Source organism: Haemorhous mexicanus, chromosome 6 (assembly GCF_027477595.1).
Source record: "Haemorhous mexicanus isolate bHaeMex1 chromosome 6, bHaeMex1.pri, whole genome shotgun sequence".
NCBI lineage: Eukaryota > Metazoa > Chordata > Aves > Passeriformes > Fringillidae > Haemorhous > Haemorhous mexicanus.
Window position 1 is genome coordinate 59,186,690 of NC_082346.1, and position 14,949 is coordinate 59,201,638.

A 14,949-nucleotide genomic window follows, 5' to 3' on the forward strand; every position below is an offset into this window, starting at 1 on the left:
TAAAAAACTGTTGGAAGAGAATAATAGGAAAGGACTTGTCTCTGATAGATTGTAAAGAGTTTTGCTCAGGAAACTTCTAAGCTCTATAATTTGCTGTATTCAGAGGCTGTGTCCTGTTCTGAGAACTGCATGGAAGACCCCAAGTTCTGATGGCTTCTCACAAGGTGGGGCTCATGGCTCAGGCTGTGGATCTGTCCTTTTGGATGGGAAATTTTGCTCCTATCTCTGTGGATCCTGGTCATGTGTGAAGTTGTACAGTCCTACAAACCTTTTCTTAATTCTAGTAATTCTAGTAATACTAATTACTCAACTGAGTGATGATTAATGGGGCTTAAATGTATTTAATGGTAATGAGTTGGTTAGAAATGATTGGAAGTACTCAGCAGTTCTGCAGGATGAGTTTCAGGAGGGGAGCTTTGCTTTGCAGCCTCTCACACTAGGTGTGGTTTTGCTAGTTTAGGGTAGCCTGCAATAAAAATTATTTTTTTCCCCAGAACACTTCATAGTCAATATTGACAAAAAAACAAAATCCCACAACAAAATAGCAGCTAAGCTATTTACACCTACTGCTTTCAGCAAGAAGCTGCTGCATAATTCTTAGTCCAGTACTGAAGGGGAACAGTCCAGCTGCAATCCCACTTGTCTGCCCCCTTGTTTGAGTTGGAGTGTTGATCTGCTGGAGGGTAGGAAGGCTCTGCAGAGGGATCTGGACAGGCTGCATTGATGGGTCAGGAACCAACAGGACCAAGTGCTGGGCCCTGCACTTTGGCCACAAAATCCTCCTGCAGTGACACAGGCTGGGGGAACAGTGCTTGGAAAGGCCTGATGATGATGATGATGATGAGAGGAAATGGCTTCAAGCTGCACCAGGAGTGGTTTGGATATTAAGAGCAATTTCTTCACCAAAGGAGTGGTCAGGCTTTGGAACAGGTTGCCCAGGCAAGTGGTGGAGTCACCATCCTTGGGGGGATTTAAAAGCTGTGGAAATGTGGCACCTGGGGATGTGGTTTAGTGATGGCCTTGGTGGTGCTGGGTCAAAGGTTGGACTTGGCCTTAAAGGTTTTTCCAGTCTAGATGATTCTATGGTTCTGTGGATACCACTATTTCAATGGACAACAAAAGCTGTTCTTTTTCTGTATTTTCCCAAAATATCCACAGGAAAAAAAACCCAGTCAAAAAACCCCAACCAAACTCCACATTCATCACCCATATTTTCTTCAAAGTTCATGTCTCAAAAGATCTGTCCATTCTCTTCTTATACTCTCCTTTCTTGACAAAATTAATAATTTGCCTCTAATTTTCAAGGTGTTTTGGAGCTCTGTCCTTCCATAGGTATCTCTGGAGGGACTGTTGAGATTTTTTCTTTCCCTTGTCCCCAGTCTCTTTTGCTTTATCAATAATGTTATTGTGTTATTCCAGACATTCTTAGTGATGATTTCTTTTTTTCCTTGTCCATATCCTCAAACCCCTTCTTTATCCTTCCTTCATTTTTTTTAAATTTTATTTTTGTGGAGTTTTTGTTGTTGCTGTTATGTTTTGATTTTTGTTTTGTTTGTTTGTTTTGGGGCTTTTTGGGGTTTTTTTTGTTTGTTTGGTTGGTTTGGTGTGGTTTGGGTTTTTTTTTGTGGTTTTTTTTTTTTTTTTGGTTTTGCTGACTTTCAAGGTTGCTCACTGCAGACATTTGCTGTTATTATGACACCCTTAGTGATCTGTAGGGAGACCATGACCAGCTGGGTCACTCTGAGCAGTGTCACTGACATGTTCTCCTCCCTTCCTTCTACATATACAGGAAAAGAAGGGATTTTTTTCAACAAGAAGGGATTAGAACAAGCATAATATTATAGTTCATAATAATACAAAAAACAAGGTACAGGGGAAAAAAGCCCTGGAGAATGGAGAGCAGGTCATGACCTGACTGAAGGGTCTATGTGCCACAAGTCCAGGGAGGATTTGGAAGAACTTCTCACTTTGCAAATGATGGAGCCATCAAATTCAAGCTTCATGGGGCATATAGATCATCATGTGTACAGTCTTGAGGGGGATGTCAGGGCATGTATCTTCTCTAATTTTGTAGAAATATTACACATTAAAAAAATCTACAGTCGCAGCTTTTTTTTCTTCCTCACTAGCAGCAAATATTTCTTCCTCTTCTCTGGTTAGGCATGTTCCCCTTGTCAGCAGAGGAGCCTGAAAGCAATAGGAAGCTGCACCACCTGCTCAACGTGGTCACAGAGGCTTTGGTGTGGGTCATTGCCAAGAGTGGGATCCCCTCCCAGCAGCAGACCACTCGCCTGGCCAATTTGCTGATGCTGCTCTCCCACGTCAGGCACGCCAGGTAGGCTTGGCAGAGTGTGTGTAACACTTGTGTTATGTGACTCTTTGGTTATTACAGCAAAAATAGAGGTGGCTGGAACTCCAGAGCACTCCTGAGGGAATCCTGGTGCTGCTCTGCACCTCTGTCACTGTGAGGCTTTCCCTCCCAGCACAACAAAACAGGCAGGAAACTCAAGTGCTTGCTGGCACTCAAGGATGTGATGATATGAAAATGTTGCCTTAGCCTTATTACATTAAATTATTCATTATGTGTCTGCCTGAAGTGTTTAACAATAACACAAATCAAGCCTTTTAGATGGCCTTCCATCCAGCCATCAAAACCCTCCCATTCAAAATGAGAATCTCTTCCAAAACTGATCTGCAGTGTGGGCTTTGGTAGAGCAAAGTGGATTTTGGAGACCGTGTTTTTCCCACACCAAATCTGTTGTCTTTTACATGGAGCCAGAGTTTTTACCAAATGGCTCATGCCACAGCAGTGTTAGGCTCCTGTTTTTCCGTGGGAAATGGAAAGTGGTCCAATTCCTGGACCTCCTTGAGAAGTCCATCTCTTCTTGTGGTACAGCAGACTGAAATGCAGAAACTGAAATGCTTCTCTCCTACAAAGAGAGGCTTTGATTTTCAATCTGTCCTTTGAAATTATTACCCAGAGGCCAGCTGTTGACTAAGCTGTCTCATGGCTTGACTTTGGACTGTGTGTCCAGGGAAGATGTCCTGGGACCAGGCTGGAACACACAAAGCAGAGCTGGGCACATCTATAGGGACACTGAAAAGGGGATGGCCACCTTTGCAATAAGCTCCCTGGGAGGGCAAAGGGCAGCAGCAGGGACCTGATGGTGCTGACAGACAGCTTTAACAGTGAGTTTGTGGGCTGGGGGTGAGTTTGAGAACTGGCCTGGCTCCAGCACCAGCCAGAGCTGAACCTGTCTCATGGCTCTGATCTCTGCCACCACCTGGATTGTGCTCTGTGATGTGACCCCACAGCTTTGCAGAAGCTGTTTTGGCATTCTGTGACTGTGAACAGACGTCACAAATCTCTGTGAAATTTTTACATTTTCTCATTAAGCCAAGATCCTTTATGCTGTGTCTCCCTGAGCCAAAGTCTGTAGGCTGCTTGCTGTGTCCTGTCTCCTTTAGGTTGCTTGGTGCTGGTCAGTCAATTAGACTTTGTTCTGGAAATAACTGAGAGCTGGGTGTGGGAGAAGGGCTGCAATTCCTCCTTGTCCATTAACATGTAACTCTTGAAGTGCAGCAGAACCTCGTTTATCTGGGAGCATTGCCCCCCACCCAGCCCAACTCAGCAGCTCAGCTGCCTGCTGGCTGTTTGCTGCTAGGTCCACTGGGGTAGATTTGGTGTTGAGCAAGCACCCTTCCATCTCAAGCCCAAACCCCTGAGTGTATCTGGAGTATAAATATGTGTGGCTGCAATGGCAGTAGACATTTTTGGTCCAAACCATGACACAGCACTGAGTGTTCAAGCTAGCAAGGTGTCATTGGATGTTACTGCATAACAGAAAGATTACTTTAAAATCTGCAGCCACCTGCAAGATCCTCTCACTGGACACGCAGAGAGTAAACAAAGTACTTGAAATTGGCTGAGTAATTTGGTCTTCCTACTCAGGTAGGAGAAGTAGGTAGTGTTTAGTAAACTGCATGTAGTAAATCACTCTATTGCATAAAGCTTCAGTATGGGGCCTCCCACATTTACAGCATCCAAGAGGTTTTCCTTTCATTTCAGTAGGGCCAATACATCTGAATTATTTCCTGGAAGGGTTTGTGTGGGGTAAAACAAAATCTGCTTCTCAAAACAGTAGAACATTGAGCCTTAAATATTGGGATGTTGTGACTGTTGGTAGTGGTAAGTGATCTCAGGGACCACAGCAGCTAAATCCTCTTAAATCCAAATTAAAAAAGGGACTCTCCTGAAACCATGAGTGTGGTTTTCTTTTCTGCACTGTTGGGACCAGACTGCTGAGTTATTTTCTGTTCTCCTGCACAGTAACAAGGGAATGGAGCATCTCCTGAGCATGAAGTGTAAAAACGTGGTGCCAGTGTATGACTTGCTGCTGGAGATGTTGAATGCTCACACCCTCCGAGGGCAGAGGAAATCCCTGGCCACACACCCTGAGTTTGGCCCCCTGGAGCAAGTGGAGCCTGCAGACAGCCTGAGGAATGGGGCACCCCAGTAATTGTGCAAGACCTGGAAATGTGAGGCTTTTTCAGAGCTATGGGGGAAAACAGAGCTGCTGTGATGGGGCTGCAGAAGTGTGACCTGGCGTGAGCTCTCATCCCTTCTGGATTTGCACATCTGGGTCTGGGAGAGGCCGCGGGGCGCTCACCTCTGCCTGTGTTTCTGACATTGCAACAGCTGCACTGCTGTAGTGCCTTTTCTGAGACTCTGCAAAAGCACCTTATGAAATCAAGCCTCAGAACAGCACTGTGGGACAGGGGATTGCTGCCTCTCCTTCTCAGAGGCAGAACTGAGAGGGAGAGGTAAAGGGACAGGTTTGAGAAGCTTGGAGAGAGCACGTTGCTCTGTCTCCCAGAGCAAGACTTTTAAGAACTGACTGAACAATGTCCTCTTTCAGCACGGGATGGTGTGAAATGCAGGACAGCATCATTTGGGACAGATGTTTACCTCTGTGTGCTGGTCCCTGGGGAATGCCTGCTCTGCAGCTGATCTAGATAAAGTGCCGAGATACAGACAGCGTAAAGGAGCTTATTCTCAAATATGCAATGGCTGCAAGAGCCTTCATTTGAAGGTCATTAGAAATAGCTTCTAGGGTCAGTTCAGAGCCTTTGCAGAAAGTTTAAATTGATCTTAAGTTTGTATTTTGTGAGCCTGTTCTCAACACTCACATTGTTATCTGCTTATAATTCTTCAGTGCTTTAAGCAACGACCAAATCGTCTGAATATCTCAGTCACTGCTGACCTTTGAGATGTGTTTTGTCTGTGAGTTTATCATGTTGTTTTATATATTTATTAATGATGTTAAATCTATTCTAATAATTAGGTACGAGAAGTTGCTCTGTGAATATTAACTGTTTGTATTTGTATATGATCTGCTGATCAGGCCTTGTGAAACCAGCTAGGGGAAAAAAAAAAAAATCTTCCCACCCCTTTGTCTGGTGTGTGGAATTACGTCCTGCCCACCCAAACCCTCTTGCAGCGGGTGAGGCACTGGATGGGAACATGGATGGGGATCTGTTTTTGTCTGCTGCCCTGAGGTTTGCTGCTTGCTTGTTCTCAGCATGCATGGCACCTTGTGCTGTGGTCTTCATATCTTTATAGGAGCCCTCAAAGAGCGAGGATGGGGATAATGGTGAAGACAATGTGAAGATGGGGATAATGTAAAGCACTGCTTTGCTTTGCAAGTGTGATGACTTGTTTGAATTACACTGAAGATGTAGTGGTTTAAACTTCCTTTTTGTGCTGATTTCTGCATGTGTTTAAGCTGCACTGAGTAAAAAAAAAAAAAAAAAACTGATTAAATGGCCTGGCTGACCTCAGAGATCAGCAGGGTGGCATCATTCATTCTGGTAACTGTCTCTCTACCTGGAAACATTTAAATATGGCACATGCATGTTCTGGGCATTATGGTGAAATGAATTGGGATAGCACCAAGAGTCTATTTTGAGCCCCTAAGTCTTTTGCATTAGGGACTTTGATTAGTATGCCATTTGCATATTTTGAATATTAGTCAAACCATTAATCTTGGTGGTTTTTTAAAGCCAAGGACAGTATTTTTTATAGGAGGTTTTCAGTGAGTTACACATCTATTGTCTGTTTTGATCTTGTACTAACTATACCAGATGCTGCTGCTGATCTAAATTTTTACTCTTTGCCTTTTTATTGTTTTTAAGAAACTGTAATATAGCTGTGTCCTTCTAAAGATGTGTAATATTTACAGTGAAAAAAAGGAAAAAAAATGTGAGTACAGTCTGGACTTTATTGGTACTTTCATGTTGAGAGATGTTTTGCTGTGAAACAAACCTGTCTCAGTATTTCTTGGGCTTGATTGTGTTCTGGCCTCATTGCCTGTTGTGTTGCTCTTTCTCTGATTTTCCTTATCCTGTGTAATCTTTTGGTTTAATACAGTTTGTCAAAGAAATGTTTAAGTGATTTGTTTGTTTTGCTTTAAAAGTGCTAAATTTGTGTAAAATCTTGGAACAAACCTTTTGAAGAGAAAATGGGAAAGACTGGGTTTAAATCATGAAATTATCTTCTAGATGGAAATTTGCTGTGGACTGACTCTGTAAAAGGGATCTGCTGCAGTTTTGTGCTACGTGGTGGTGTTCATATATGTTGCTATTAGTACAGTGCAAATAGGAAAATGATGTGATTTTAACCCACTTTTTGTCTTGTTGAACATGATTTTATTAAAAGTTACTAACGATGTTTTAAAATGGGTGAAAGTCATCAGCTCTGGAGTCTGGATTAATGTAGCTGTGCTCATTCTGGGGTGAGAAGATGCTCATTTCCAACAGCACAGGGAGGGGTGTGGCAGTGGCTGAAGGAGGGTGCCTGGCTCTCTTGAGAGAGATGTTGGGTTTGTCTGGGGTCTGGATCCCCCAGACTGCCTCAGATGCTGCAGTCCTGCTGTGGACATCCCTGTCCCTGCCAGCCTGGAGCAGAGCTGTGCTTCCATTGGGATACTGGGGCTGTTCCAGTCTCAGTGTGGATGAGGGGAGTCCTCAGGATCTACAGGGGCTCTGAGGAGGGGCTGTTTTACTGCTTTCCTTCACTGCTTGGCTGTGACTCAGCTTCTGCTGGGACCTGGCAGGGGTGCTGCTGCTGCTGCTGCTTGGAGAGATGGTGCTGCAGTTCTGGGATGTTCACAGGGGTGAGCAAACATGGCTAGGGCAAGAGGGACAATTGTCATGAGTTTAAAAAAAAAAATGGAAAGAAAACAGGAAGGAAGGTCAAATTTTTTAACAGCACACATAAGGAAAACATGCTGAGCTTCCTCTCTCAAGTCTGGAACTGGAACCAGATGGTAAAACAATCTCAGATGTTTTTCTTCTTTTTTTTTAAAAAGAAATGTGGTATCAGACAGGTGAAATGCTTTGTCTCCAGGAATATGACACCTTTTCCACACCTCTGCCTTCCTTCAAATAACCCATTTTTAGTGCTGTAATGTTTTCAGTCAGAGAGGAGAGTGTGGGGAAAGATATGTAGATGTGTTGAAACATTCTCACTTGAGATAGTGCCCAACAGGGTAAGTGCTCCTACAAAACAGCACACTAAGACAGATTAGCAAACTAAACACTTTAGGATTTTTTTAATAAATATGGATATTTCCATAGTGATATTATGTTAATTCCTTGCTGACTTAATTATAGATCTATACAGGGATCATCATGGTGAAAGGAGAGCATCCTTTTAGGTGTTTTAAGTGCTGGAATTTTTAATTTTAGTCTTGATGAGCTAGGGAGTATGAAAGATATTTGTTGTATTTGCTCATTACAGTGGTTTAGCAGAGCCTAAAAGTGCAGTGAGGCCCAGAACATTGCCTGTTGATCCTGTTTGAGCTGTCACCAGTGATCTTCCTCTTCTCTTCTGAGGTAAGAATTTTTGTTGTGTTTGGACTTTTATCAAAGAATCATGGAATGGTTTGGGTTGGAAGGGACCATCTCCCCTGGCATGGGCAGGGACACCTTCCACCAGACCCAGCTACTCAGAGCTCCATCCTGCCTGGCCTTAAAGATTTCCAGGAAAGGAGCACCCACAACTTCTTTGGGTGACTGTTTCACTGTCTCAGCACCCTCAGAGTGTCCTGTCACTCCATGCCAGTGTCAGAACTCCCTCTCCAGCTCTGTTGCAGCCCCTTAAGGTACTGGAAGCTGCTCCAAGTCTCCCTTCCCTGCAAGAATTTCTACAGAGCCTGGCCAGATGTCTCCCACCCACCCTCCATTCCACCCCCTCTGAGGAGGTTCTGGCTGCAGATTGTGGGTGTGGAGACTCACTGTGGAATGGTTTTGAAGGTGCCAATCTTGTTCCAGCCAGGGAGTAGCAACTGCATTTTACCCTCAATTTCTGTACTGCTGGGATGCAAACATAACTTCTCAGCTTCCTCTAAGTTTACCCCAGGCCATCCTTTCACACTTCCAAACAGACAGACCTAGAAGCCATGGAAACACCTTTGCTATCATCACCATCCATCTCGGAAAATATGGTTTGACACTTAGGTCCTGTGAGATAATGGGTCAGCAAAGCAGGTACAATGTGATCTGTTGTGCTGACCCAGTGTCCACACCAGTTCTAAAGAGACTGCTGCAAATGGCAGCAAGTGCTACAATGTGGAACATAAGCATTATTTCCATTAATTTTTCACAGTATTTTGCTGCTAAAGTGAAGTGGGATGTGTTAAATGGCACTTTCATAGCTAAGGCTTCATTTTATTTATGATCTGTGTATTATTTAACTCCATCTTTACATTTAAGAGTCACCTATACTCCTCATGTATTGCTGAGTGTTAACAATTTTGATTTGAAGAGACTGCTTTGCTATAAAAGTGCCAACATCTGCTGCTACTGCCTCAACAAAACCTTCTTCACTCATCAGTGTCACAGAGGAGTTGGCATAGCCATTACAGTGCTTACTCCACATCTCCTATGCCTGTTTTCCACAAAAGGTTTTGTTCTCATTCCTGTCACTTTGGTTTCAACATTTCACTCTGCGAGTTTGTAATGGAATCAGGTTCCTGACTGAAAGTGGTGCCTTTTAAAGCACTTGATGTATGTTATGGTAATGTGAAAATAACCCCACAACTCCCCAGCCCCTCCCTTTCCTCCAGCTGTCTTTAGTTCTGTGAAGTGCTGGCATTTGTCTGTTGCTGTGTTTCATTGTTATGGATTGGTGCAGCTGACTAAGCAGGCATCACACAATGTAAATATATTGCTTTTTGTTCATTTCTCTCCTGCAGCTGAGCTCAGTCTGCTCTCATGAGCACAAAATGTGTGTGCTCAGTGACTGAGGGACACCTTCCATCAGACCAGGCTGCTCCAAGCCCCATCCAACCTGGCCCTGAACACTTCCAGGGATGGAGCAGCCACATCCTCTCTGCACGACTTATCCCAGCACCTCAGCACCCTCACAGCACTGAATTTCCCCTAACACCTAAAGTAAAGCTGTCCTTTGGCAGTTGAGAGCCACCACCCTTTGTCCTGCCACTCGATCCCCTTGTAAGAAGCCCACCTGCAGCTCTCTAGCAGGGCCCCTTCAGGTACCAGGAGTTGTTCCCAAGTCTCCCTGGAGCCTTCTCATTGCTGCTGACTGTGCTGGAGGGGGGTGGGTATAGCTGAAAACAGACCAAGGCCTCATCTCACTGCCAAAAAAATAAGACTTCAATTCAAAACTAGTTTTGGCTTGGCTTGATTTCTCAATGCTTGTGCACAATCATAATGGGTTGCTCTCACTACTGCATCTGTCCTCTCTTGAAAATATTTTTTTTTTCCTTCCCTGGACACTAACAACCCAGTCCTGAGAGAGATGATGACACAAAGAAATTATTGGGGATATAAAATGACTTGTTTAAAGCAGACTTCAGTGTCAGCCTACAGTGCAGTGATTATAATCAATAGGAAATAAAACTATTTAAAATAGTGTGGAAGAAAAAAGATTTACGCTATTTCCCAGACATTGTTTTTTAGTGACATTTTGAGATAATTTCTTGAAAGCTCCTCTTTTTATATATTACATCAGCTCAACAATTTGATATAACTGTTCATAATGAAAGGAAATTGTAGGCTATGAAATTTTCCTTAGACCTTTTAACATTGTTCAATTTTTTCCCCTGCATAGGTTCTTTAATGGAAGAAGAACTGAATATCACGTCAGCAACTGCCTATTACTCTTGGCAGAAAGGTCTGCATGGGCATTTGTGGCAACCTGGCAATGAAATAATGGTTAGAGTTGGCTCACTTCTACAGAGGAAGAAACTTCAATGAGCTCCATCTTAAAGTAATTGCTTTGAAAATATCAAATAATGATTGCAGAGGGAGAGAGGACAGTGTGTGTGGCTGTGTGCAGTGAGGGGGATCCATCTCTGGATACAGCCCCACTGTGAGAGCTGTTGGTGCTGGAGCACAAGTCTGGCACCTCAACACAGCCTTATGAGTTTAGTTTAATGTCCTGGAAATAAACCACAGTGGGTTTGCCACCCTGGCTGGGAAAAAGCTGCTGGTTTGGCCATTCTCTGAACATGAGGACAAAGCAGTAAAGGCCCCTGCCAGGGGGGAGTCAGCAACCACCAGTGGGGACAAGTGCAGAAGGGGTGGGAGAACTCTCAGAGGCCAATCAGAGACCTTATTTTCTATGGGTAAGCACTGCAGAAAGAGGCTAATTCCTGGGTCCCTTCACTGCCACACACAAAAAGCTGCTGACCAAAGCCCTTACTACTGCACTGAGCTCTCCCCCACATGCATTTCCCCACTCCAGGACTCCCACTATAGAAAGTCAGTTCCAGAGTGGGAAATAGTTCAGCATTTCGAACTAGTAACAAGCATGAATTGGTTCAAGTTTGTGTTCTTCCTCCAGGAAAGCAGTTCCAAAGGGAAGGATCTGTGCCAGGAACACAGGTCCCACTCCTGGATTTGTGATCTCTTGCTCTGACAAGCAAGAGAGTGGTTGTGCTTCTTCCAGCACCACTCCTTTAGCAGGCAAAGAAATTGACTCTTCCAGGAGTGGAAGGGGCAGCACTGCTGGAACATGAAGCTGGTCTCCCCCCACTAGACACACCCACAGTCCTGCAGACATTGGCAAAATTTTAATGACAGTACTCAAACTGTACAACAGAGGGGCAGTGGCAATGCTGACTGTACACAGTGTTTCTCCAGCCACCGCCCACACACTGGTTTCATTTTAAAAACAAAGCTTATAAAAATGCACAATTCTCTCCCAAGGTACTGTACACTATTCAGCAGGTTAAAAACTGAAAAAAAAAACTTTCATTAAAAAAGTCATTGCACTATTTGTATACATCAGGGATAGTCTACATAATCATGTCCATCTAGAAAATATGTACATTATAAACCATGTCCATGCAATGCAGCAATTCCTTATTTCAAAGGTGGTATAAAAAGACAACACAGCAGTCCTAACTACTAGAACACTTTATGTCAAACAAAACAAATGTGCATCATGATATTGAACGTGTTAGATGAATAAAATACAACAACAAAGATTCAAAAATATGCAATTTTTTTGCTTCCACCAAGTGACTACAGTACCAAAAGATACAAGTAACGTGAAGTGTGTGTGCAGAAATCATATTAAATGAAGTCCCTCTTCACCTGCTTGTTTGTCATGCTCACCCAAGACAGACTGCTATGTTTAAGATTACTGTGATGTTGTTTCTGCATCTAAGAACTCAGTATCCAAACACCTTGCAAGCTTAAGAGCACTGCCTCTATAAAATAGTGTATCTATTGCATCAAAGTATAAAGTGTGTGGCTTACAGTTAAAAAAAAAATCTATAGAAAAAGTTTTGTTTCCCGTACAAAAACGCTGAAATTCTGTCAAGATATACATTTTGAGATGTGAAACTCACTGCCTGATTGATGCTAGAGCAGCATGGGAGAAAAAAGCACCAGCCAAGAGTGTTTTGTGTGAGTGCAGGCTGTCCTAGGTGGGGGGGGGCCCGTTGGTGTAGCGCAGCATGGGGTAGAAGGAGCGGGCGAAGTTGTTGGCCTGGGTGCAGCTGTAGTCTTCCTCAGAGGAGGGGATCATGCAAGCCAGGAGCAAAAGCAGCAGGAAGAACAACTGCAGAGGTAAAGCTGCTCTCAACACTCGGTAGAAGAAAGAGGGAGACCGAGGGGCTGTCTGCACAGGTTCTGAATGGCTTTCACTCCTGAAAAGGAGAAACAAAGAACAACGGGCACTTCAGGGTTTGAGTTAAACAAGTTGGTTTTACCCTGTTTTCAGATGCAAACTTAACTTTTCCCAGGAGGCAAACAGACCATTCCAAATAGGTGTTGAAGCACAAAGGAAAGACATCATCCACACTGATGAAGTTGTTCTCTGCCCTGGCTACTGAGATCTACCCTTTGAAAAGACCCCAGTGGACTGGGGGTCAAGTTCTCCCTCTGTCCTTCATGGTCTGTTTGTACCAAGTGGCTCTCAGGGGCAAGTTTCTTTTTCCAGGCATGCTGGTGGAATTAAAGGAAGATTTAAACCTAAAAAATCCTCCACTTGGCAGAAAAAATATTTTCTTAAGCCAGGGTTGCACATCACTGCAGAGGTCCTGGAGCAGGAGTGCTGAAGAAAACCATTCCCTAAGGAGCAGCCCAGAGCTGGTAGGTAGAGGGGACTCCACAAGTAGGCAGAAATCACCTCCACCCATGTGTCAACCTACAAGGAACAACTGCCCAGGGTTCTGCTGTTACACAGCTCATCTCTGCCATATTCACTGTTTATCAAGAGATCAGGCATATATAAAATATTACCTTGTGCTGCTGCCATTTCTGCCATCAGCTGTTCTCCTAAGGGCCATCTGTTGAGAGAAATAGCTTTTAGTATCCAGGTTTCAGCAACTACAAGGAATTTCTCTAAAAAGACAGTTGTAGACTTTAAGGTCTGATTGTAAATATTATAATAAGGTACATGGACCTAAAAGGTAAAATGATTATATTTGAGGAACTTCCAGACTAAGTATGTCAAAATACATTATATGCTGATAGCAAAATATTAGGGAAAAAATACTTGCCTTCTTCACAGCAGGGCTGGATATCTCTTCTTCTGGATTATAGACTCCTGAGTCCAAGTCATCTGGAACTAGCAGGAATGTTTTGGTGTCCTGAAAGACAACACCACCTTTCACTGCCTCTGTAGGTGCACAGCCCACTGCCCCTTCACATGAGCATAACCAGTTCCCCAGAATAAAGAAATGTTTTACAGTGCCCAGCATGAAGGAATTGCATACAGGAATTATGGGTGCATACAGGAATTAACTTGGAAATATCTCTGACAGGCCTCAGGACAAGCAACCAGTTGCTAAGACCTTCAACTCCTACATGTTCATTACACACTCCTAGCCTGATACCTGGTTTGGATCACACAAATTCAGGTTGGAAGGGACTTCAGGAAGTTCATCCATCCAAAAGACCCGACCAAAAGCCTTACTCAGAGCTGTATGCTCTCTGCTCTTCAAGCCCCTTGAGGACAGAGGCAGCACAACCCTTCTGTTATAATACTGTATATAGAATAAAAAAATGTTTTACAGTGCCCAGCATGAAGGAATTGCATACAGGAATTATGGGTGCATACAGGAATTAACTTGGAAATATCTCTGACAGGCCTCAGGACAAGCAACCAATTGCTAAGACCTTCAACTCCTACATGTTCATTACACACTCCTAGCCTGATACCTGGTTTGGATCACACAAATTCAGGTTGGAAGGGACTTCAGGAAGTTCATCCATCCAAAAGACCCGACCAAAAGCCTTACTCAGAGCTGTATGCTCTCTGCTCTTCAAGCCCCTTGAGGACAGAGGCAGCACAACCCTTCTGTTATAATACTGTATATAGAATAAAAAAATGTTTTACAGTGCCCAGCATGAAGGAATTGCATACAGGAATTATGGGTGCATACAGGAATTAACTTGGAAATATCTCTGACAGGCCTCAGGACAAGCAACCAATTGCTAAGACCTTCAACTCCTACATGTTCATTACACACTCCTAGCCTGATACCTGGTTTGGATCACACAAATTCAGGTTGGAAGGGACTTCAGGAAGTTCATCCATCCAAAAGACCCGACCAAAAGCCTCACTCAGAGCTGTATGCTCTCTGCTCTTCAAGCCCCTTGAGGACAGAGGCAGCACAACCCTTCTGTTATAATACTGTACTAGCCTTGGGGTGCTGGAGTTGCTCCTACAGCCAGAACTGTTCTTTTTTCAGCTTGTCAGGGTGGAAGTACTTAAGCTTTAAGTTAGTTTTTTATAAATACCTTCACTCTTAATATGTCTAATATGTAATTTCTTTCCAGTAAGGAAGAGCCACAAACAAGTATTTAAATTCCAACTCACCAGATTCCCTTGTATTGTTTTTAAGTCATGAGAGACTTGTTCAATCAGCTGTTTCAGTTTTGTTCCAATTACATGGACCTTCTCCTCCTCTTCAATGTAATCACTATCTGATTTCAACAGCAGGTAAGCAGTGAGCTCTTGGAGGGAGTTCACATTAAGCTGTTGCTCCAGCAGCTCTTTCTCCAGTTGCTGAGAATAAACAAAAAACAGCACAACAGACTGTTACCCTCAACTTTATGGATGTTCTCCCAAAAGGAGGAACTCTGGAAGGTTTTAAAGAACAACACAACCTGCCTGAGAAGCAACAAGGCACAGAAATGGTTATTACAGCTATATAGGAAATGAAGTTCTCTTGAAGAGACTGGTTGTACCTGTTTGAACTAACATTTAAAAATAGTTCTGGCAGCAGGTAATTCATATAGAGAAGACATTAGATTTTGAAAATTGGAAGTCTTGCTCCAGCATAAAGACTGCTCATAAGCAACTTTATTAGGATGTGTAATTATGGAGAAGTGCCTTGTAGATGCAATGTCTTGATTCTTTTCAAAAACCACCCACATGCCTGAGCACAGCAGATCTGAGGACAGGCT

At 43.4% G+C, this 14,949-nt stretch overlaps 2 protein-coding genes across 4 annotated transcripts in view; one reads left to right on the top strand and one right to left on the bottom strand.

Annotated features, from left to right (window-relative positions):
• Positions 1 to 6,450, top strand: part of ESR2 (estrogen receptor 2) — a 34,370-nt gene extending 27,920 nt beyond the window's left edge. The window contains exons 8-9 of the mRNA XM_059850506.1: positions 2,161 to 2,335; positions 4,331 to 6,450. Coding sequence (XP_059706489.1) covers positions 2,161 to 2,335; positions 4,331 to 4,520 — 365 coding nt within the window. The 3' untranslated portion in view covers positions 4,521 to 6,450. The remainder of the gene's footprint in view (positions 1 to 2,160; positions 2,336 to 4,330) is intronic.
• A 4,634-nt stretch (positions 6,451 to 11,084) lies between these two features.
• The window catches only part of SYNE2 (spectrin repeat containing nuclear envelope protein 2), a 177,375-nt gene continuing 173,510 nt past the window's right edge, over positions 11,085 to 14,949 (bottom strand). For all 3 annotated transcript variants that reach the window (XM_059850505.1, XM_059850504.1, XM_059850503.1), the window contains 4 exons: positions 14,360 to 14,548; positions 13,038 to 13,127; positions 12,778 to 12,824; positions 11,085 to 12,182 (listed from right to left, as the gene is read on the bottom strand). In XM_059850505.1, coding sequence (XP_059706488.1) covers positions 11,957 to 12,182; positions 12,778 to 12,824; positions 13,038 to 13,127; positions 14,360 to 14,548 — 552 coding nt within the window. In that variant the 3' untranslated portion in view covers positions 11,085 to 11,956. The remainder of the gene's footprint in view (positions 12,183 to 12,777; positions 12,825 to 13,037; positions 13,128 to 14,359; positions 14,549 to 14,949) is intronic.